The sequence below is a fragment of the Penicillium subrubescens genome (genome assembly GCF_028828155.1).
Source record: "Penicillium subrubescens strain IBT 31985 chromosome Unknown utg000010l_segment0_segment0, whole genome shotgun sequence".
Lineage (NCBI taxonomy): Eukaryota > Fungi > Ascomycota > Eurotiomycetes > Eurotiales > Aspergillaceae > Penicillium > Penicillium subrubescens.
The window spans coordinates 805,506-825,930 of NW_026643160.1; the positions used below are offsets into that span (position 1 = coordinate 805,506).

General features: G+C 52.0%; 7 protein-coding genes across 7 annotated transcripts; 5 read left to right on the top strand and 2 right to left on the bottom strand.

Moving 5' to 3' along the window:
• Positions 1–95: 95 nt before the first annotated feature.
• Positions 96–770, top strand: N7473_011485 (F1F0 ATP synthase subunit f; the record flags this gene model as incomplete). The annotated part of the gene is made up of 5 exons (XM_057157424.1): positions 96–143; positions 215–229; positions 378–525; positions 582–647; positions 745–770. 5 exons carry the CDS (start codon positions 96–98, stop codon positions 768–770), a joined length of 303 nt encoding a protein of 100 aa, XP_057003274.1.
• Positions 771–1,678: 908 nt separating this feature from the next.
• Positions 1,679–5,921, top strand: N7473_011486 (uncharacterized protein; the record flags this gene model as incomplete). The annotated part of the gene is made up of 4 exons (XM_057157425.1): positions 1,679–2,276; positions 2,349–2,516; positions 2,579–5,082; positions 5,133–5,921. The coding sequence occupies 4 exons, from the start codon at positions 1,679–1,681 to the stop codon at positions 5,919–5,921; spliced, it is 4,059 nt and encodes a 1,352-aa protein (XP_057003275.1).
• A 3,198-nt stretch (positions 5,922–9,119) lies between these two features.
• N7473_011487 (uncharacterized protein) lies at positions 9,120–11,288 on the top strand (the record flags this gene model as incomplete). The annotated part of the gene is made up of 5 exons (XM_057157426.1): positions 9,120–10,081; positions 10,141–10,331; positions 10,391–10,518; positions 10,578–10,653; positions 10,774–11,288. 5 exons carry the CDS (start codon positions 9,120–9,122, stop codon positions 11,286–11,288), a joined length of 1,872 nt encoding a protein of 623 aa, XP_057003276.1.
• Positions 11,289–12,090: 802 nt separating this feature from the next.
• N7473_011488 (NuA4 histone acetyltransferase complex catalytic subunit ESA1) lies at positions 12,091–13,930 on the bottom strand (the record flags this gene model as incomplete). Its single annotated transcript, XM_057157427.1, has 6 exons — positions 12,091–12,249; positions 12,312–13,459; positions 13,516–13,550; positions 13,602–13,666; positions 13,730–13,757; positions 13,851–13,930. The coding sequence occupies 6 exons, from the start codon at positions 13,928–13,930 to the stop codon at positions 12,091–12,093; spliced, it is 1,515 nt and encodes a 504-aa protein (XP_057003277.1).
• Positions 13,931–14,390: 460 nt separating this feature from the next.
• On the bottom strand, positions 14,391–16,951 carry cef1 (putative cell division control protein (Cdc5); the record flags this gene model as incomplete). The annotated part of the gene is made up of 4 exons (XM_057157428.1): positions 14,391–16,368; positions 16,424–16,767; positions 16,833–16,866; positions 16,926–16,951. The coding sequence occupies 4 exons, from the start codon at positions 16,949–16,951 to the stop codon at positions 14,391–14,393; spliced, it is 2,382 nt and encodes a 793-aa protein (XP_057003278.1).
• A 246-nt stretch (positions 16,952–17,197) lies between these two features.
• Positions 17,198–18,789, top strand: N7473_011490 (ribosome biogenesis protein NOP53). Its single transcript, XM_057157429.1, has 3 exons — positions 17,198–17,365; positions 17,427–18,368; positions 18,422–18,789. The coding sequence occupies exons 1-3, from the start codon at positions 17,232–17,234 to the stop codon at positions 18,636–18,638; spliced, it is 1,293 nt and encodes a 430-aa protein (XP_057003279.1). The 5' UTR covers positions 17,198–17,231; the 3' UTR covers positions 18,639–18,789.
• Positions 18,790–19,288: 499 nt separating this feature from the next.
• N7473_011491 (ribonuclease H2 subunit C) lies at positions 19,289–19,989 on the top strand (the record flags this gene model as incomplete). Its single annotated transcript, XM_057157430.1, has 4 exons — positions 19,289–19,454; positions 19,528–19,602; positions 19,681–19,898; positions 19,951–19,989. 4 exons carry the CDS (start codon positions 19,289–19,291, stop codon positions 19,987–19,989), a joined length of 498 nt encoding a protein of 165 aa, XP_057003280.1.
• Between the last annotated feature and the right edge of the window lie 436 nt (positions 19,990–20,425).

Genomic DNA, 20,425 nt, shown 5'->3' on the forward strand with positions numbered 1-20,425 from the left:
AAAGACAGTACGTGCCTCTCGTTGGTTTTGATGGAATACTCGAGGCCGAAACTATTGATTGCGACCAATTTCTGACCCCCGACAGTCCAGACAAGATGAGCTACATCGCCCGCCGTGGTCTCTCGACCCTGATCCCTCCTAAGGTACGACGACCCGGCATTGTCTCGTTAGAGGCTTCGCAAATGACTGCTGATGATACTAACTGTTTACTTAGATCGCCTCTCCCAACGTGAGTCACCCGCAACCCCTTCGCGAATGCCATCGCATCTGGCACCTCCCCCGGTTCCCGTTCTTTCCCGAAGGCTCTTTTCGTGCCATATATCGACGCAACACAACATCCCTCGTTCTCGAAAACATCGCTAACACAGAATTTGAAGGCCATTGGTGCTGCTCAGGATGCTGCCCGCATGGAGCGTGTTGTGAGCTTCTACGCTGGTCTGCCCCGTGGCCCTGCCCCCGAGACCAAGGCCACCGGTCTCCTCGGCCGCTACCAGGCTCGCTACTTCAACAAGAACTCCCCCGCCCGTAAGTTCAAGGGACGAACCCATTGCCGATATAAAATGGATACTGATCCGAAGCAGCTCTGCTCCACGCCATTGCCGGAATCCTGATCATGGGCTACAGCATGGAGTACTACTTCCACCTGCGTGAGTACCACCCTGAGCAAGAGACCGTCCAACTCCCGATATCTCTCTTGCTGCATGAAATGCTGCTCGCACCTTCGCATACTAATAATTCTTGCAGGCCACCACAAGAACCACCCTCACTAAACTATTTTATTTGTTTGGAAATTGGGAGGAGGATCTGGATGTATATACTGCATCCTCTTTCCCGAGAGTCACAGTGTAGGCGTTAGAGACTCCTGAAATCGAATCTCACCATGTTTTATTATTATACCATATATCCCCATTAGTAGTCCCATGAACCTGCGCAAGGCAGTTCATGGCCATGCTCTCGTACTTTGGATATTCGTAGTCGCACCACCACGGCCTAATAAGTTGCTGCGTCACCTAGCCGTTACTTAGCCGTCACCTAGCCGTTACTCTAGAACTACTCCTACAAGATAATGCTAAGCGTCAAATTCTCTTCATTCTTTTCCCAAACCTCTGGACATCTGCATATCGAGGCCGCCGACGACTAAGCACTCCTGATCCTGATCGTCGTGGGCGACAGAACTGTGCCACACATCACCTTCCCGAGTCGGCGCTAACCCAAAACAGCGAGCGCTCAGCTTCAAACCCGACAACCATCTCAACGGGACGAACCACGTACACATTCCGTTACCTCCCCCTCGACACCGTTCTCTTCCGTGATATCCTCCCCTATTCTCGGGATTTCTTCAGGGCAGCGGCTAGCCTCACGCGCCCTTCTCGATTCCGCACCAGCCACTCTCGCGGAGCACTCCACCCGGCTCTCTGACAGCACCTCCGGGAGGTTGGCCGCCCCAACGATCTCTACGTGGTTGTGGAATCCCGACTTTCCAGGGGAACAACCAGACGAAGGATCAGAAGTTCAACCGTGGCGATTCCTGGACTCTGACAAGAGGTACGCGCCGTCGCCAGTTCTCCTCTGTGCTTATGCGACTTTGAACCTGCGGCTGTCCACTTGTGTCCACTTGTGCCCGCAGGATTTCATCCCATACCCCGGATCCATTCTTCCCAAAGTATCGGTCTAACAAATGCCGCTTCTTTCATTTGCAGACTCGAGTATTGTTATGGCAGAGCAGTTCGGCCGCGATGTGGTAGATCAGACCCTGTCGGGCGGCGAGCTTTCGCCTTCCGGCGTTCCTGCGAGCATCAATGACAACATATCTGCTGGAGGGGACGTGGGGGAGACTCAACATACCACATCAAATTTGACCACACAAGTATCGACTGATCCGCAAATCAACGATAAGACGAGGCACGCGCTTGGTTCTCAGGTGGAGGACACTGGAGATCATAAGGTTGCCGGAGGTTCTGCGATGGTGGGTGCATACGGATTGGGAAATGGTTTGATCACGGAGCTGAACATGGTGCAGGATGCTTCGAAGCAGGGCAGCGGTTTGGTTGCTTCCAGAGCGCTTGAACTGAACGGATTAACATCGGTATCCGATGGCGGGGATGACACAGCTTCACAGGGTGGTTCAGAGTCAGATGCCAGTCGAACGGATGGCAGACATCATAACCGCACTGGATCTGTCAAGAAGCCCACAACTTTCAAGCCCGTGTCATTTGCCAAGTTTGCGGTTGCCAAAGCCCCCGGGGCTCCTGCAGCACCGAAGGCACCCGAGAAAGGTTAATCTCCTTTGTTCATTTTGCTTGACTATTTGGGGAAGGCACGACCCAGCTAACCACCTACATACATAGTTCCGTCTACCTCTACTACTCCTCTTGGTACCCCTCAACCGACTTCACGGCCGCGCTTGGTCGCAAAGACCACCGCTGGCATGCGAGACTCTTTTTCCAAGACCGGTGCAGGTGGTGGGAAAGGCGCAGCAGGACCTGACCCAAATCAAGTTTGGAACAAGAATCGTCGTATGTGTTCATGCTGGTGTAGAATTTGAGTCGCAGAACTGACCAGTTGCTTCTGAATATAGCTGTCCAGCCACCCCCACCAAAGCACTTGACTGACGAAGAGTTGAAACAACAATATGGAATCCACATGACATCTCGAATTCAAGAAGACGGAGGTGGTACGGAGGCCAAATGGGCTGATATTGATGACGACGAGGACGACTGGGCTCCGGAGACGATCGAGTGGACCGACGGAACGAAAGTGACTCTCACGCATACCGATCATCCCGCACCGCCTGCAGACCTGATTCCAGAAGAGTCAAAGGATGTAGCACCGGTACCCGAACAGACCATCGCAAGAGACCCCATCAAGATTGCTGCTCCGAAGCCGACCACGTCCGTGGGACCCAATGCTACAGTTCTCAGACTTGGGGCCAACGCAGAACGACAGGCCAAGGCTGCGAGTATCTCGTCGAAAGGAACGAATGATCGAGCACAATCTGGATCTACAAGCCCGGCTCCACCAGCCAAGTCTCCATGGGCGGCTTTGCCTCCTGTTGAACGAGTATCCCCTGTTAACCCACCCGTTCATGTATCTCAACCGCCCCGTGGCCCCGGTCCTGTCAGCCACCCACATCGAGACGATGTTCGCCAGGGTCCATACGCACCGCAAGAGATCGCCGCGGATGACTTCAACCGGACATGGCGAGAGAGTGCACCTGGTGCGCCTCGGGAGTTGTACAATTCTCGGTCTGGACGCTACGAACCAGTACAAGACAATCGAAGAGGATCCTGGCGACAAGATCAAGGCCCTCGTCCTCCTGCTGTTCTGCAACGACCCAATCACGTGGAGTCAGGTGGTCCAGCGGAACCATCTGCTGCATTCCAGACTCATCGTTCTACTCACCAGGATGGTACGGGTTGGAATCGACGCCGCACATCGTCAAATGTCAGTGGAGGAAGTGGAGGATTTGGTCGTCGCATGTCTTTTGGCCGCGATGCACCACCGCCCAGGTATATGGAGGGTCGACGGGGATCGCAAACAAATGGTATGGTTGATCCAGCATTGATGGGCCGTGAACCTGGACCCACACATGAAGGCCCTCCATCACAACAGCACACTGCTGCCTCATGGGCTGGACAGGCACCGCGGAGTGTGAGTGTTGCCTCATCGGTCGAACAGGCTACCCCAGCTTCTGTGCCTGAAACTCCCCAGGAAGACCCACTTGTTCTACAGGAGCGAATCATGAAGGATGCGCGTGCCCAAGCTCGACAGCGCCGTTTGGAGCAAGAGGAAAAGGATAGGCTAGAAAGGGAAGAAAGAATCAAGAAGAAGCTTGCTGCCTTGGGTCCACCCCCCGAGAAGCCTCAATCGCAACGCAAACAATCCGTCGAGGCAAGCAAACCTCAGACTCCTGCCCCACCACCCCCGGCCATTCTTCACTCTCCTCCTCTTCACTCTCCTCCCAAACCTCCTGTTCCTGAACCATCTGGCGCACCGAAACAGTACGGCATGATGAAAGTTCACCATCCTGATTCAGTCAAGAAGCTCGTCGCAGCGAACGAGCGGGATCGTGCAACTGAGAAACATACTGAAAAGCCTACCTCACCTCACTTGCGTCGCGTCCAGCCATCTCCACGTGAGCAGAAGCGTGAGCTCGCCAAACAGCCCCAGAGCGAGACGCCAGATGAAATGGGTGATGATCACGGTCCTGGTTGGCGCGCAAATTTGAATGTTCCCACCTCCAACGTTCCTACTTCCAACGCTCCCACCTCCAACGCTCCCAACTCTTACGCCCCGTGGACCAACGCCAATATGCCTTCAAATCCTCCTTCGGTGAACAACCCCTGGAAGCTTCTGAACAGTGATCGGACCCTTGGCAACGGGATATTCGACCAGAGCCTTGGTGGGTTCCCGTCTCATGAAGTTCCTCTCCGCGGTCAGCTCAAGTTGGATCAACCATCCGTGCCTCCCCAGGCATTTTCTGGACCACAAGAATCAGCTTCGATCTCACCTCTGCCATCCCCTGAGACTCGACACGCTCCCATCGGCCGTCCAGGCCCGATTGGCCCCCCTTCTTCACAGCAGAATATGTGGCAGCAAGATTCTGGTCGTCATGGTGGATTGCCCTTGCCGGCGTGGAATAACTTCGATACACTGTCACGGGAGAGCACCCGTGCCATGCAGGAACGGGCCCGCGCGCAATTCGAGGCGAACAAGGGCAAGCCGAACCCCATTGCTGCTTCCCTCCAGACAGAATGGAAGCCACTTCGAGGAAGCTCGGCAGAGACTACCCAGAAGAAATCTGTGATTGGCATCGCCCCCGGACCGGTGAACAACAACAAGAACGGTCCTCCCACCAACCGTCTGACCGGACTGGATGCCCCTGTGGATGGTCTTCCCGAGAGCCATGCTCGTCCCATTGCTAGCGTCCCAGCTCGCAGCTCGCGTTTCTTCCCGCAAGCCAGTGAGCAGTTAAAGCGCCCAGCAACGGAGAAGAGCGAACACCACCGCAGCCCATCGCCACCTCCCCCAGAGGAGGTTTCGACTCACCCCGTGTACTTTGGTGGTTCTGGCCGGCCTTTGGTCCATCTTCCAAACCCAAAGCCGGTCGTCAAGCTCCCCCGAAAGCTCAGGCTCCCCCCGCGGCCCCGGCTGCTCCACCCACTTTTGCCTCTATGGCAGCTGCTCCTCCACGCGGCCCCCCAGCTCCAGCGTCGGGTGCTATCTCTTGGCAGGAGAAGTTTAATGGACTCTTCGGCAAGAAGACCCCCGTTGAGAGAAAGTCCGCTCTCGCAATTACGTCTGCAACCAAGGAGCCTTTGGATGTCTCGCTGTCCGTACCAGCTGTTTCAGTCTCGCTGCCTAGCATTGAGAATGGCGTACAGATCGGTGACGGTCACCTTGCCGTCCGCCAAGTCGAGGAACAAGATGAGATCTTTGAAGATCGCGAGCCAGGCTCTCTGCCCAGCGTCCGGGTTCCGAACATGGCTCCGGCAAACGCGTGGACGGCCGCTCCCGCGCCTCCACCTTCCCGCCAGCGTGCCAAGGTTCTTAAGCCGATGCAAGTCCAAAGCATTGAGCAGTATGAGGTTGGGTCTGATGAGAAGGATGCAGCTGGCAACATTCGCGTTGTGGTTCGCCTGCCCGGCGCTGCCGAGGCCATGACACTGACTCTTCCGAAGAAAGCTGGAGGTCCTCCCTCGCGCCAACAGCAGCAGCCGCTGCAGCAGCGCAACTCTTCCAACTTCAACAAGACCCGCAAAGGACCGAAGCCCCGCGATGCCTCGGGAAGTACTTCGGGTGCTAAGAAGCCCTCTACTCCATCCCAGCAGCAGTCAAGCAGCACTGCCTCTTCATCCCCTCGCCACCAGTCGCGGACTACATCGTGGGGTCCCCGCAAACAGAGCGGGCCACGCGCCTAAGCGCAATTCTTATCCACGAAAGGATCATGAACGGGAATTTTCCATGAGCATTTTCTCCGTTCCGGAGTGAACTCCTTTCCGGAGTTTCAGAGTCCTTCTAGAAAGCTGATTCATTTGCTTTGTGATTTTTCTCCCGATCTGCACCTAATTTCGCCACATACCTCAGTGTTTGCTGCTCTGCAATCCGAGCGTTCCAAAGAAACGATGGACTCAGCAACACAAATTCCCTAATCTCCCATCCGCCCCCATTCCACACCTTCACACCCCGTTCCCTCTTCATGTTATGTACTTCTTCGTTCACACCCACAATTCTCTTGTGGCCGCCGGGCTGTACGCATTCGTGTACGGCATGGCAAAGCCACGAGAGGATTACCGAGTCTGCCATACTCATTTCTCGGGTCCTACTTCGTTCTTTGATAGCTGCGGGTAATATCTGCCTAGCCTCACGTCCAATGGATTTCAATCCCAATGTGCCTTCCTGTGTATTCTGTAATGCGTTTTAGCTCAATCCTACTGCATCATAGGTGTCGTTTGTAAGTCTTTGGTGTATCATGCAGCCTACTCAATTCATGTCATGTACTATGTAGTTCTGAGTTGTTGGTTCTTGCATGTTATATGTCTCTTCTAGTGTAGATGCTACGTGTAGGCCGTGGGAGATATAAGTAGATGTTCAATGTTAAGAACCCTTTTGGCCATGAGCTCAAGATACGCAAGTTTGCTAGCACCACATAAATCAAGACACATTCCACAACATGATAACACTGAATAACTGGTTTGCTCAACCGCATGGCATTCATGGCATTCCATCCTTACTAAATTGTGTCATCTATCAAGCAAGTGCTACCAATCTAACCGACGACAAGCACACGTACATTACAGAGCATTTTGCATGCTAATCCGCCAAAGTAAAGAAGAATATCATTATCGACGACAGCAGTAGATGTGCAATTCAACCTTTCCCTTTATAGGCCTGCAGAAGAGTCATTAAAACTCAACAATGCCCTCTAGTGCTGGAGAAGTGTCAATTTCCTGTACTGATTTTTCTGATCCTTCTTTGACGGGGTTCCCCTTATATTAAAAGTGCTTGAACCTTGGAGAGAGTAGCCTCTTATCATATTTTCTTTTCAATAACGTAAAGGCCCGCTTTACAGGCTTCGATCCAGAATCTCTTATGTACTCCGTTATGTCAATGTCAAATTGATATTCCACAATAAGCCCCTCATGCCACATGGGATAAAAGCTTAGCATTGATGCTCTAGCCATCGAATCTATTGAGAGGGTGTCCAAGCCAGTTGAGGTACTTAAGCTCCTCCCTAGAGGCGGGAAACTCAGGTTTCTCGCCAGATGCTCAACAAAAAAAACCTCTATCGACTATATGAACAGGTTCGAAACGATAGTTATGCCATCTTCCCTCTTACATACCTGCGCAATGATCTTTACCCTTTATCGATGCTCCGTATAGATTGTGCTTTGGGTATAAATGTGGAGTATTTGATGATAGATCAAGTGTAAAACACGTTCTCATCAAATTTTGTTGCTAGTGGAGACACTTCAGACCTAAGTGGAGCGAAGAATGGAACAATGGAGAACGGGTTCTTTCTCCGCGATAGATACTGCCCGAGAACGGTCAAATTACACGATTGAATAGTCAATTGGAATCGGTAGATAACGACAGCACTCGCTTCTCTCGGCTTCAGCAAGAAGATGAAGAAGAACAAATGGCCAGTCTTGCCGAATATGCTTATCTTCTAGAACAACCACATTGCTGTCAAAGCCCTCACTATCCAGCCGGATACTAACGGCAAGAACAGGATTCGCTCGGATCAGCAGAACAAAAACTAGCGTATTTAGCAATTCGTTGATGCATCGCTTCGTATCTATGCATGATGGTTCCATATTGTCTCTATTATGCAGGGATGACTTTTTTTCCGGGGCCAAACGCCGTACTCCAGATATCTTGCTCCATACTCCATACAGAATGCTTCTGAGAGGTCAATCGGCTGGCAACGGCGCCCCAGAGTCCACCAGGACCCAAGTAATTGTGCCGATAGTGCCGAGTTGAGACACCATAACCGAAAATTGGCTGAAGAAATTGGCCCGAACTAAGCACGAATGCACCTTCCCGATTAGTCCGCGCCGGTGCCCCGCCGTAATCCGGCGTAATCGTGTTACCTTCAATGAGATTTGAAGTTCATAAGCTGTTTCGAAATACGGATCAAATATGGCTTATGAGACGTACTATGCGCTACATATGTCCCATGGACCCGATTATCTCTCAATGGCTTAATTGGTGGTGAAATTCTAGAAAGCTATCCTGATCCACTATGGACAATTTCCCTTTTGGAATTTTGTAGCCTGTAGGATATCGGACTATCTCCACCCTTGACCCGTTTTTCCCACAAGAATGTCTCCCCTCTGAGTATTACAAGTAAAATGCCCCAGGCTTTATCTCTTGTCAATCTAGAGGAAGGAGAAATGATGAGTGGCACCGAATTCCTCACGACAGGAGGACCATGCACGCATGTACAACTCCATGTACTCCGTCCGTATACTCCGGTTATAATGTATCATCCGGATAGAGTTCAGGCGCGTCAACGCGTGCATATGTGGCGGAAACAAGAAATTAACCAGACGCTTGGTATTTCTGCAAAAAACTATCAGGAACAGTGGCGCGGCCTAAGCGAAGCGACGTGGGCAGGTCCACAGTGTAATGCTCCGATTCGCGAAGCTTATCTGAATCAAGCCTCGGATGTTACCCAGCCCACCTTCTTGGCTATGCTTGGCTACGCTCGGCCCGTTGAACCCATTGCTCTTTACTCGTTGCGTCCGAGTCCTTTCCCCGGTTGGATTTAGTACAATGGGCTAATCTCGTGGATGTCTTGGTCAATGGCCAACCAGGGACACGCGATGCCACGCCATTGCCGACCTCATGGCGACGGAAAGACTGGGTTGGCCACGTCTTCGCCCGGACTAGTGAATTCAAATTGCTTTGACCACGAGGTATTATTCAGAATTGAACGGATATTACTGAGCGAAGCTAGAATGACCGTCGGGGTTATCAGATACAGTGTGAGCGGTATACGCCGACGCGACGAGATAGGGCCGAGGGTGTGGGTTATATGAATTGGGTCCTCCAGACTCTCGCTCTCCTCTTTCCTTGGATCTCTTTTCCCTCAGTCACATTTACTTGTTGTCAAGATGTCGATGCTACCTGGCCCTATGGCCATCACGGCCCCTACAGAACAGATTCGTGAAAAGGGAGCTACGGAGGATGAGATCCGCCAAATGGAACAGGAGGGCACCCACCCCGGCGTGCGCCATCGCATCTGGGGTCTGGAAGCCCGTCTAGATCCATCGGTGACTTTTGAAGAATTCACCTATTGGGCTAAGATTGAGCGTGAACTCGAAGATGTGGACTATCGTCGCTATACTGCTGTGACCGGCGGCGGCGGTATCCTCGGCTCCATCAAGGGCTACTTCAAGAACAACCCTTATGAGGATGCCAAAATCCAGGAATCGCGTGAGCTGCAGGCAAACGAGCAGTCTCTCCAGGTCTCCGAGAAGAAGGCCAATGTTGCATCCAACAGCGCATCCAACAGCAGCGACGAGGGTGCTGTCAGCCCTATTGCACCCCCTCCCTACGAACTCGATGCCGAATGGCGCTTGGCTGCCAGAGCCCTGCGCAATGCCGGTTGGGGAACCATCTTCTACCTGATCACGACCGATATCCTGGGTTGGTCGCAGACACCCTACGTCTTCGCCAACACTGGTTACGGCCTCGGCGTGGGCATCTTCGTCCTTATGGGGCTTGCTGCTTTCGCCTCCGGAATCATGATCTGGAGAACTTTCCTCGGTCTTGACTCGTCCCGGTACCCGATTCTCAGCTTCGGTGATCCATTCCTGCGTCTGTATGGACCTCGCATGCGCCACTTTATCAACTTCATGCAATCGCTGCAGATGTTCCTGAGTGTCGCTGTCGTTCTGCTTGGTAATACTGGTATCATTGCTCAGCTGGGTGGAAACGCCAACCTGTGCTATGTTGTCTGCGGTATTATCTCGCTTGTTGTTGGCATGGCCAGTGGTTACATGCGCTCTCTCAAGCACCTCGGTTGGTTCTGCAACATGTCGGTGTGGATCAACATTGTCACCTTCGTTATCATGTAAGTCTCCTATACCTCGCCATACCCGTTTGATATAGTACGCTGACGGGGCTGTTTAGCTGTGTTGCTGCCGCCAAGCATGGCCCTGACCCGGCTGCTGCTGTTGAGAACGGTATCCTGAACAAGGCTTGGTCTACCGTCGCGACAATGGCGCCGGTCAAGACCTTTGTCAGCACTCCTCCTGCCGAGTACCAGCCCACCGACACGAACCTCTTTGCTGCTCAGTTCAACGGAATCAACAGCATGGTTTGTAAGTTATCCTTCGAGGCCTTTGGATTGGAATTAAATTGCTCACTGCTCTCTGTTTAGATGCCTACTCGGGAGCTGTGATGTTCGTCGCCTTCTTGTCCGAGATGAGACGCCCTATGGACTTCTGGAAGGGTCTGCTCGTTGCGCAAACCTTTATCACCGTTGTCTACATCTTCTTCGGTGCCTTTGTAAGTATTCAATTGCTCTCTACTGCAAATATCACACGTAATACTCATACCATTCCCAGGTCTACCACTACTACGGCCAATACAGCTACAGCAACGTCAACCAATCCGTTAACCCCAAGAACCTCCAAGTTGTCGGCAACGTCCTTTCCTCCTAACCGGTTGGCTTGCCATCTGTACGTATCAATCCATCACAATCCATCCCCACCCAAAGCAACATCACATCACAATAATATCCCCAACTAACATCCCACCCAGTCCTCTACTTCAACGTGGGCATGAAAACCGTCTACCTCGAAGTCGGCCAAGCAATCTTCAGCCTCCCGCCCATAACCTCCAATCATGGCAAATACCTCTGGTGGGGTCTCGGCCCCGTATACTGGATAATCGCCTTCGTCCTATCAATGTCCGTCCCCGAATTCAGCGCCTTCACAAACTTCGTCGGCGGCCTCTTCAGTCTAAACTTCACCTACTCCTTCTCGGGAGTCATGTACCTGGCCTATAAGATCCAAGACGGTGCTAGACTGCCCGGCGAGGGATTCGACCCCGCCACAGGCCAGACGACCCGCCTTGATAAGGGTGTTAAGCGGTGGGTGCGCGGGTTCATGAAGACTTGGTATATTAGTGGTCCTGTGCTTGTTTTTACGTGCTGTGGTCTTGCTACGTCTGGGATGGGTACTTGGGCTGCTGTGTTGGCTTTGGAGTCGGCGTTTGGTCCGGGGGGTTCGGTGGTTACGTCTTGGACTTGTGTTAACCCTTATTATAATGGCTGAGGGGGTGTAGTTGGACTGCTGGATAGTCAGTGTATGGGGTTGGTGTTTTGATAACTCGCCCCCTGCAGGGCTGTCGGGAGTGCCCGAGCATGAGTCGCCGATGACATTTGAAGCCTTATAATCGTTACGTGATGTTATGTCAATGCATTACGACTGGTAGTTAGTTTAGCTAAATATTGACGTGTTATCAATATCTGCCATTCCCTTCACAATTTGTGTTGTATCGTCCTAGTTTCGAAAGAGAAAGGGATGGGCTAGATGATGGATCTCCTGTACAATGGGACGACTGCCATGGTCCCGGGACACCACTCAGATTGAATATCCAGGCTCGCCTAGGCACGAAAGGTCTTTAGCGGTTGTCCTCGATGGGTATGTCTCATAACTTCCACTTCGTCATTTCTTCAGGTTGACGCCCTGTTACAAACTATTATTACAAACTATTATACAGCACCTGGTTGGATGCCACGGACACCTTGCACGCCCAGGGCTACTATCTAGAACGACGCTTAGAACCATCTACATTACATTCACATTCATCCAATGTACGAGAGAAGAGCACAGTAGTCACACAATAACATTTTCTAAAGAAGATATGGTACAAAACCGAGGTATCAAGTAAAGTAAAAAAATATCCAAAACATTCAGACACCAAAAACAACGCATGCCCAAATCGCTCCCAAACACCATGAGAAGACACCACCAGACGCCGATGAAGTCATTAATCGAGAAGATTACAAGAGATACTCAACGCCCATAGTTGAAATAAACGGAATAGATACTGGAGTGATGGCTCGTATGTCCATTACCAATTCCAAGTACGGCTGGACGCCGTGAAGACTGGCGGCTTCCACTGCAGACGAACGGGGTCGATCCTGCGAGAACCCTTGATCTTCTCCTTCTCCAGGCGCTTGTTGTGCTCGTCGAGGACTTGGTCGGTTAGAACGATAATCCAGTTTCCTTTCTGTGAGAGGGTTAGTATCGTGTTCAAAGAAATAAGGACAACGAGGGGAAATGATAGCTTACATGGTATCGGAGCATGTTGTTCACCAGCAATGTCTCGTGAATATCCTTCTCGGTCATAGACGTGAGAAGAGCGAGTTCATTCTCGCTCATAGCCTCACGGTTTGGTTCCGCCAATAGCTCAACAAGCGTCTCCCGCCAGTATCGACGGTAACTGAGCAAACCCAAGTCACTAAGCGGTTTCTCGGGAGAACCCAGTTTGCCCTCGCGCTTGCTTAGCTCGTAGCTCATGGCGATGAGTAGACGACCATAACCTGCGCGCTGGAATTGCGGGAAGGTCGTGATACAAGCCAAGTTGTAGCCCTCGGCAGAATCCTTTTCTTTGGAGAAGTAGCCGACCAGATGGCAGCCCGTATCGTCGCGCGTGCACATGCAGTAGAAGAGGAAGGGGTCCACGTCATAGTAGAGCGTCTTGTGGTCTAGGAAGAGCTTGCTGAGAAGACACAGGTTACGACACCATGTCCGCTGACGACGGCCGTCAACCTCGAAGAAGGAAATGTTTTCGTCACGGTAGATTTCGTTGCCGGGCGGGTGGACCATTGTGCACTTGGCACGGTGACGCTCAAAAGCACGGTAATTGTCAAAGTAGCTGAGACAGAACTCGTCGATGTAGACTAGATCCACATCGGAGAACGAATCGGGGTATGGCGAGAAATACCACGGCTCGATATCGTGCTTGCCCATTTGAAGCTTGGTCAAGTTTCGCACACGGTGGACCTCAGTTGGATTCTGGGTCATACTACCACCGGTACGTAACCGCTCAATTTCCTCTTCGCGGGTGATCAGTTCACCAGAAGCGGTCTTGACTTCGTCCTTGAGTGGCGCATCGGTCATTTCTAGGTCCTCCGAGTCCATCATTTTCGGCGTCCCGACGGTGGACACTGCTTCAGACCCGATCATTGAGATATCGGGCGTATCCCGGTTCTCTTTACCCCCAGCCTTTGAGGGCCGGGAAGCCCTTGCAATGTTCTGGTTCTTACTGCCAAAGGCATCTGGAGTCCCTGATACCTCGCGGCTATCGGCGCGCTGCTGTTTCTGGACATTCTTGCTAGGGGCCTTGGTCGTAGCGGCGCTCTTCTTCTTGTCCGCCTTTTCAGGCCGAGGCCACTCTACCTCCTGAGTGAGGTCGATTCGGGCAGCTGGAACCCATTCTGTAGATATAGTCAGTATTCATTCAAACCATTTTACTGCCTTGAAATAAGCTTACCGTCAAGACGTTTGTTGAAATCGACATAATGAACACTAGATAGATTAGCATGATTGAAACAGACTAGCTTGAGGGAGCTAACTCACTAGAATGAAAGTCCACCCTTCCGTTCTCGAATCGACAGAATCTCAGCTTTTCGAAGTTCGCCATCCTAGCATCCTGGTTAATCCTATATCACGTGATATCCGACAGGCTCTGCGCCAGGACAACTCACCTTCTGAACCATGGCCTTCACACCCAGGCTATCATCTTGGTCAGTATATGCGACCGAGGAAAAGCGACTCTGCGAGCCCCCAAAAAATCCTCAAGGTTCTTCTCGATCGGGTTGAACTTACGTGATGGTGTTGATGGTGGCAAGGCCTCTCTCGACGGGGTCGGGCGTCCCCGTCACCTCGCCGGAGTCTCGGACGCCCATGGTGATGTCTGCAGTGAGATTCCTGGGCAGTATCCGGGCTCAAAATAGATGAAATCGATGGATGCGATGATGCGCGGTCGATGGCAGGTGAGTGGTGAAGGCAGAAGGGGGAGGCGTCGTCAAAGGGTATTATGTCAGCGGGACCGCATCGGGAAGTTGTCACTCTTGGTGAGTGGAGAGTTGGAGATAACTATGAGGAATGTTGGAAATAGAAGCAGAGATGGTGATAATAAATCTGATTTCTTCTTATCTACATAATATTATCTACATAATACAGAACACAGCAGATACTATGGAAAGTCTTTGTTGAATGATTTAATTGTGACCAGATTCAACTCCTAATGATTTGCATTATCCACGCAAATGTAACCACCCTAATGATACAAAAATACTAAAACGGAGCCTGCAGGGGGTCATGATCCAAAAATATAGAAGAAATGAAGGAAAACTAGCCTACAATTCAATGCCAACCATTGATCGTAGCTGTACCAGCGACAAGCTCATCGAGCTCGTCCTTTCGGCTCTTGTACAGTTCCTGAGCCTCACGCTCGCGGCGCATCATGAAGGACACCTCTTCTCGCAGGCGCTCCAGTCGCCGAGAGACGGCAGCTTCCTCGGAGATCTGCAGACTGCGGAACGCGTCGAGGTCATCTTGTGCTTTGGGCAAGGCCGCACTGGCTTCCAGAATTTTCGTTCGCAGCATCTTGGCACGGTTCTGGTATCCGCCGTAATGCAATGCCAGCTTCTTCTCTAGCTTGTTGCCCTTCTCAGCGGTGGCGAGCAGGGATGTTTGCACTCCGTCAAAGGCTGCTATCATCCGTTGCTCCTCTTGGAAGTCATCCTCTTCATTGTCGTCGTCGTAGTTAACTAGGCCAGGTAGTGATTGAGCCCGAGTAGATGACCAGACGTCGTCAAACTTGTCTTGCCAATCTTTTTGTTGCTGCTGTGCCTCTTCTGAAGCGAGTTCAGCAGCAATGGCAGCACGAGCGGCCTCCAAGAAGCTATCGTCCAAACGATCCAATTTTGGTGCTTTTCCTCCGATCTTGGCACCAGGTACAGGGTACTTGCGCGAGTCGTGAGCGATAATGACAGCAGCCTCCCTCGCAATCAAGCCTTCAACAGGATCTGTGACGTGAGAAGCACGCTGCATCAAAGCATCGAGGTCAAGAACCACGGGTCGAGGCAGACCGCGCTGGTATACTTGGGACTGTCGCTTGAACTCCGCTTGTGCAGCCTTCTCCTTTGCCTCCTTCTCTCTGCGATCGATTTCAGCCGCATCCTCCTCTGTCATCTCCATAGCAGCAGACGGCTCAGCGTTTTCGGATGGAAGCTCTTCCAGCTCCCACTCGGTCTCCTTGGGCTTGGGGAGTGTAGCGAGCTTGCTGCGAATGGATTGACGCATGAAGTTCTCGTGCATCTTGATATCACGAGGAGTGCTACCAACAAGTTGTCCACCCTCACCTTCCCGGTTCAGGGCAAAATGATCACGAGGTGTGCGCAAGGGAGTGGCCCCAACTCCGCCAGTCATGGGGGTGGCTCCCATACCATTGGCCTGTCTGAAGGGAGTGGCCATGGGGTTGGGCGTAACAATATCCTGTCGTCGAGGGGCAATACCTTCAAAACCTGTTGAGGAACTGCCTTCATGGAGAGGTGTGTTCTCTCCTCCGAGAAGAGAAGACTGTGTCTCGGTAAGGGCCCGGATGTTTTTAATTTCATTGGCGATGTGATCCTCCTCTGGTGCAGCCCGGGGCGTGCGGATAGGAGTTCCTCCAACAATCGCACCATAATTCCCAATGAAACCCCGAGTCGTTTCTTCGTCGCCACTCATCCGGCTGGCCTTTTCTCCGGCCATACCCAATTTAATAATATCCTCCATCTCACCCTCGCCGACCTGCGGTGCAGGCAGAACGAGACCCCGTCGCTTGCTGCTTTGCTCTGCTTCGCGGATCTTCTGCATTTGACCGGCACGTGCAGCCGCAGCGAAAGCAGCCGAGTTGCTGTTCTTATCATTCTTGCGCTTCTTGCGCTCGGCGTCTTCGTCTTGGTCACCCTTCCGCTTGTTGGCTAGCTGTTGCTTGCGGGGATCGAACATTTCCCGTTGGCGCTCATTCCGGGTTTGCTCATCGGCCGTATCGTAGAATCCAGGAGCAGCGGGCTTCTCAAATGGAATGTCTGCGTTGTAATCCATCTCGCCGGGCTTCCGAGTAACCACCTTGACATTGATACCGGCATGCTTCAGTTCGCGACGCTTCTGCAGCACCGCCAACCGACGGGATTCCTCCAATTGGCGTTCTCGGGCCTTGCGCTTGGCCTTTTTACCCTGTGTGTTGGCGAGACGGGCACGAGCTTCACTGAGCATCTCCTTCTCATCTTCATCGAGGTCAATCGTGTCGGGGCGTGCGGGTTTAGACTCGGGATCGGGGTCCAACTCTCCGGGGCTATGGCCCGTTAGTATCATCGTCATTCTCGAATGTGGGTGAAAGCTAAACATACCGAAGGCGACGGACATCGTCCGCACTAGGCGCCGCCGTCTCTCCACCTTCTGGTCCTCCTAGACCGAGCTCATCATTCTCGCGAGCTTCGGCCTCATCCAAAAGCTTTTGGTAGCGCTCGAGGCACTGTGTTGCGGTACGTCCGACAATGGGGGCGATGGTTCGCCATTGCGTTGGCATCAACTTCGCCAGGTGCAGAAGCTTCTCATCCTCCTCTCGCGACCACTCCACTTTGCGAATACCAGGGTCCAGCCATTCGATCCAACGCGCCTTGCACTGCTTCGGGGTCTTGCGGGCGAGGAGAGACGACACACGAGCCCACTGGTTGAGACCATATTTCGAGACCTGCCAGACAGTCAGTATTTGCGCGACTCGTCAACACACTTTGAAAACTTCGGAGAAAGACGTACGGCGGCCCGAAGGACCTCGTCCTCGATATTGGTCCTAATGAGCTGTTAGCTATAATTGGTCGCGAATAAAGACGAATGAGGTTGAAGTCTTACCAAACACCACCTTTGACAACCGGCATGGTGCGCGACTAGACTTCAGCTAGTGATTCTATCAAAGAGAAGAATCAAGATCGCGAATCAACCTCCGGGGAGATAAAGAAAGAGAGATCCCCGGACAGTAGCAGTTGACGCGCGGTGACTTGACGGAGCTGGAAGAAAAGCGAAGTCGCCAAGGCTCGAATCCCTTGACCGCCCGCCCTGGCCGCCCCCGCGTTAGGTAAGCGGATCCAGAAATTTTGGTTTTTTTTCTAGATTTTTAATTTGGGGACTTTGCAAACAAAGCTGATAAGAGCATCAACCATGTCGACGTCGGTGGATGCCCCTCAACAATTCAAGCAGCCTTCCCGGAAGGGTAAGAAGGCCTGGCGCAAGAATGTCGATGTCACAGAAGTGCAGGAGGGTCTGCGTCAGCTGAAAGATGCTGAGATTCAAGGGTGTGTTTTTACCGTTTACGATTAAGGATCGTCTGCAGGGCTAATGCTGACTCTTTAACAGTGGTCTGATCTCGGAGAAGCCCTCCGAGGAGCTGTTCATTCTCGACACCACCGGAGATCAGCAGGTTCGCCAATCGATTGCGAAGAAACACAAGACGCTCAAGGCCGACGAGATTATCGCTCAGCGGTCTGCCATTCCCGCACTAGACGGACGCAAGCGCATGAATTCAAATATTACCGACGGCGTTATTGAACCAAAGACGAAGAAGCATAAGAATGACTGGGTCAGCCGCAAGGATTACCTGCGCTTGAAGCAGGTGGCCAAGGAAGCGAACCCGATCAGCAAGAAGGGTAACAACGAGCTTCACGACCCGTGGGCGGATGATGCCGAGGAGCCTACTGTCTACGAGGATCCGCGATTCGATTTCTTGGTGAAGCCGAAGGCGAAGGTCGCCCCGGAGACCCTGAAGCATGCCCCAATCTCACTCGCTGCCAACGGAAAGCCGATTCCCGCCGTGCGCATGCCCCATGCAGGCACCAGTTACAACCCGGTGTTCGAAGACTGGGACAAGCTCCTGCAGGAGCATGGTGAGCAGGCCGTTGAGGCTGAGAAGAAGCGCCTTGAAGAAGAGTTGAAGGAGCAGGAGAGGCAACGATTGATCGCCGAGGCCCAGAACAACGACGGCGAAGTCAAGTCCGACGATGAGAGTGCCTGGGAAGGCTTCGAAAGCGAATACGAGAAGCCCGAGTGGCTGAACAAGAAGCGACCCGAGCGAAAGACCAAGACCCAGCGCAACAAGATCAAGAGGCGCAAGGAGGCCGAGAGGCTCGCGAAGTGGGAGGAGCAAAAGGCAAAGAAGGACGCTCAAGCTGAGCGCATCGTCGAGCTCACCGAGCTCGCCAAGCAGAAGGAGCTGGAACGTGCCAACGAGTCTGATGCTGATGATTCCGAGGAGGGAGACGAGACCACCCTGCGACGGAAGCCGTTTGGCGGCAAGCTTCCGTATGTTCTACCCTATGATCAACTATATTTATTGTTACTAACTTTGTCAACAGTCCCCCAGAGAAGCCATTGGAGTTGGTTCTTCCCGATGAGCTGCAGGACTCTCTTCGTTTGCTGAAGCCCGAGGGTAACCTCTTGGACGACAGATTCCGCACACTCATCGTCCAAGGCAAGCTCGAGTCCCGCAAGCCGATCACACAAGCTCGCAAGGCGAAGAAGAAGATAACGGAGAAGTGGATGTCCAAGGACTTCAAGGTTCCTGGGTTCTAAGTAATTTTTTTCTAAAAATTTTGGCTTTCTTAAAACGGCGTGCATTGGCGATTGGTTGAATATACATTGTGGTCAAAACATCGAGGCTTTTTCACATAGTTGTTTCTTCTGGGATCTTAAATAGCGGCAGTATGAATCTATACAGTTCAATCCAAATATGAGCTTTTCCTTATTATGAAACCATACCTCTTCCCGGTTTTCAATTTTCATCGAGCTCAGGCTGAGATGGAAAACCTAAACTTGTTTGATCCAAATCCAGATTTGCGTACCTACTGTACCGCATTGCACTTTGAATGTGTTTCAATTTCCTCAAAACCTACTAGTTAGTAAATAGTTCTTTCTAAATTCCCAATCTTTCCAGGTTCGAGAATGTTGATGTACAGGCTCTGGCCGCCGCCTGCTACCACTTAACGCGGGAACGCGACGCGCCTCGGTCACCTCAACTTTATCCTGCACCCATCCACGGCCGACACCCTCAGCTTGCCCTCGACCTCAACAACGCAATTGCCCCTGATATACTTCGAGAACCAGGCGAACACTCAAGTATCTCATATAAATCCTAGTCTTCGCGCGAAAATACCAGCCTCATACCCTACCTACACGAACTCGACCTAAACCGAACCATCCCACCCTGCGACTTTCGCGCCATAATGCCAGAGATGTACACCTTCCAAGCAGGCTCCAAGTCAGTCTCATCGCTTGTGAGCGACGAGGCCCCTACGAAATTCACACCCAACATCCTCCCCTGTCGGATTCACCACGACGGCCCAATCGAGTCTACCAACCGATTTTGGATCCCCCAGACAGACGAGAAGGGTACGCATAGCATCAATTGCGGCAATACACGGCAAATGTCACTGGGCTTGCTCTGACACTATTTTTCCTGCAGACAACAAACAAACAGCGCACTTCCGCGGCCGCAGACTTCGAGGCCGGCGCGTCGCGATTCCCGAAGGCTATCAAGGTACGAAGGCCCCGATTCACAAGCATACTGCTCCACCATGTTGTGCAACTAGCTAATCTTATTTATCGTTAACTATAGGTGTTATCGCTACGCCAACAGACCGTGTACTGCCCGCATCCCAACGACAAGACAATGGTACAATGGAGGATGGAGAAACCGAACCGGAGGAACCCGTCAAGTTGCTCGAGGCGCAGGGCACATTCGACGAGTTGATGGTATGGGGGCATGAGACTCTTCCTGCGGCAGATGATACGTTCGTCAAAGGTGTGGAGGAGTGGGTGCGGTTTGCTGAGATGGTGGGTGCTTCTCCAAATACGTTGATGATATCAAAACTAACTTTATTGGTAGATGCATGGGACGGTTTCGCCGGCGATAGAGGGGAAATAAAGCATAACATTCGGGTGTTTCGTTTGAGGCGTGGTCACGGTTGAGAACAGAACCGGTGGAGTGAAACCGTTTAATACTGCATGCAGTTGACTATAAATCTCGCCTCGCAGCCGACCATGAGGTGGAAACGCCGAAATTACAGGAAAATTGCGGTCCTTGATAATCTCGTTTCTAAGGGGCAATTGAGACCAAAGCTACCCAGAGAATGAAGCCAGTAGTGGTGAACTCATACCTGTCGGGAGCGGGTACTACATTCAACGGCCTTCCCAAAAGAGTTAAAGATTGAGTGTTCAATTTGAACCCTATTTTAGAAACAGTCCGTGTATTCCAAAACCGTTGAGGTAGATATTATCTCATACCCATGCTCAGACAACAAAGCAAAAACTAGAAAAATAAAATTTCAACCTCAAAATACTAGCCAGCGATACACTTGCCT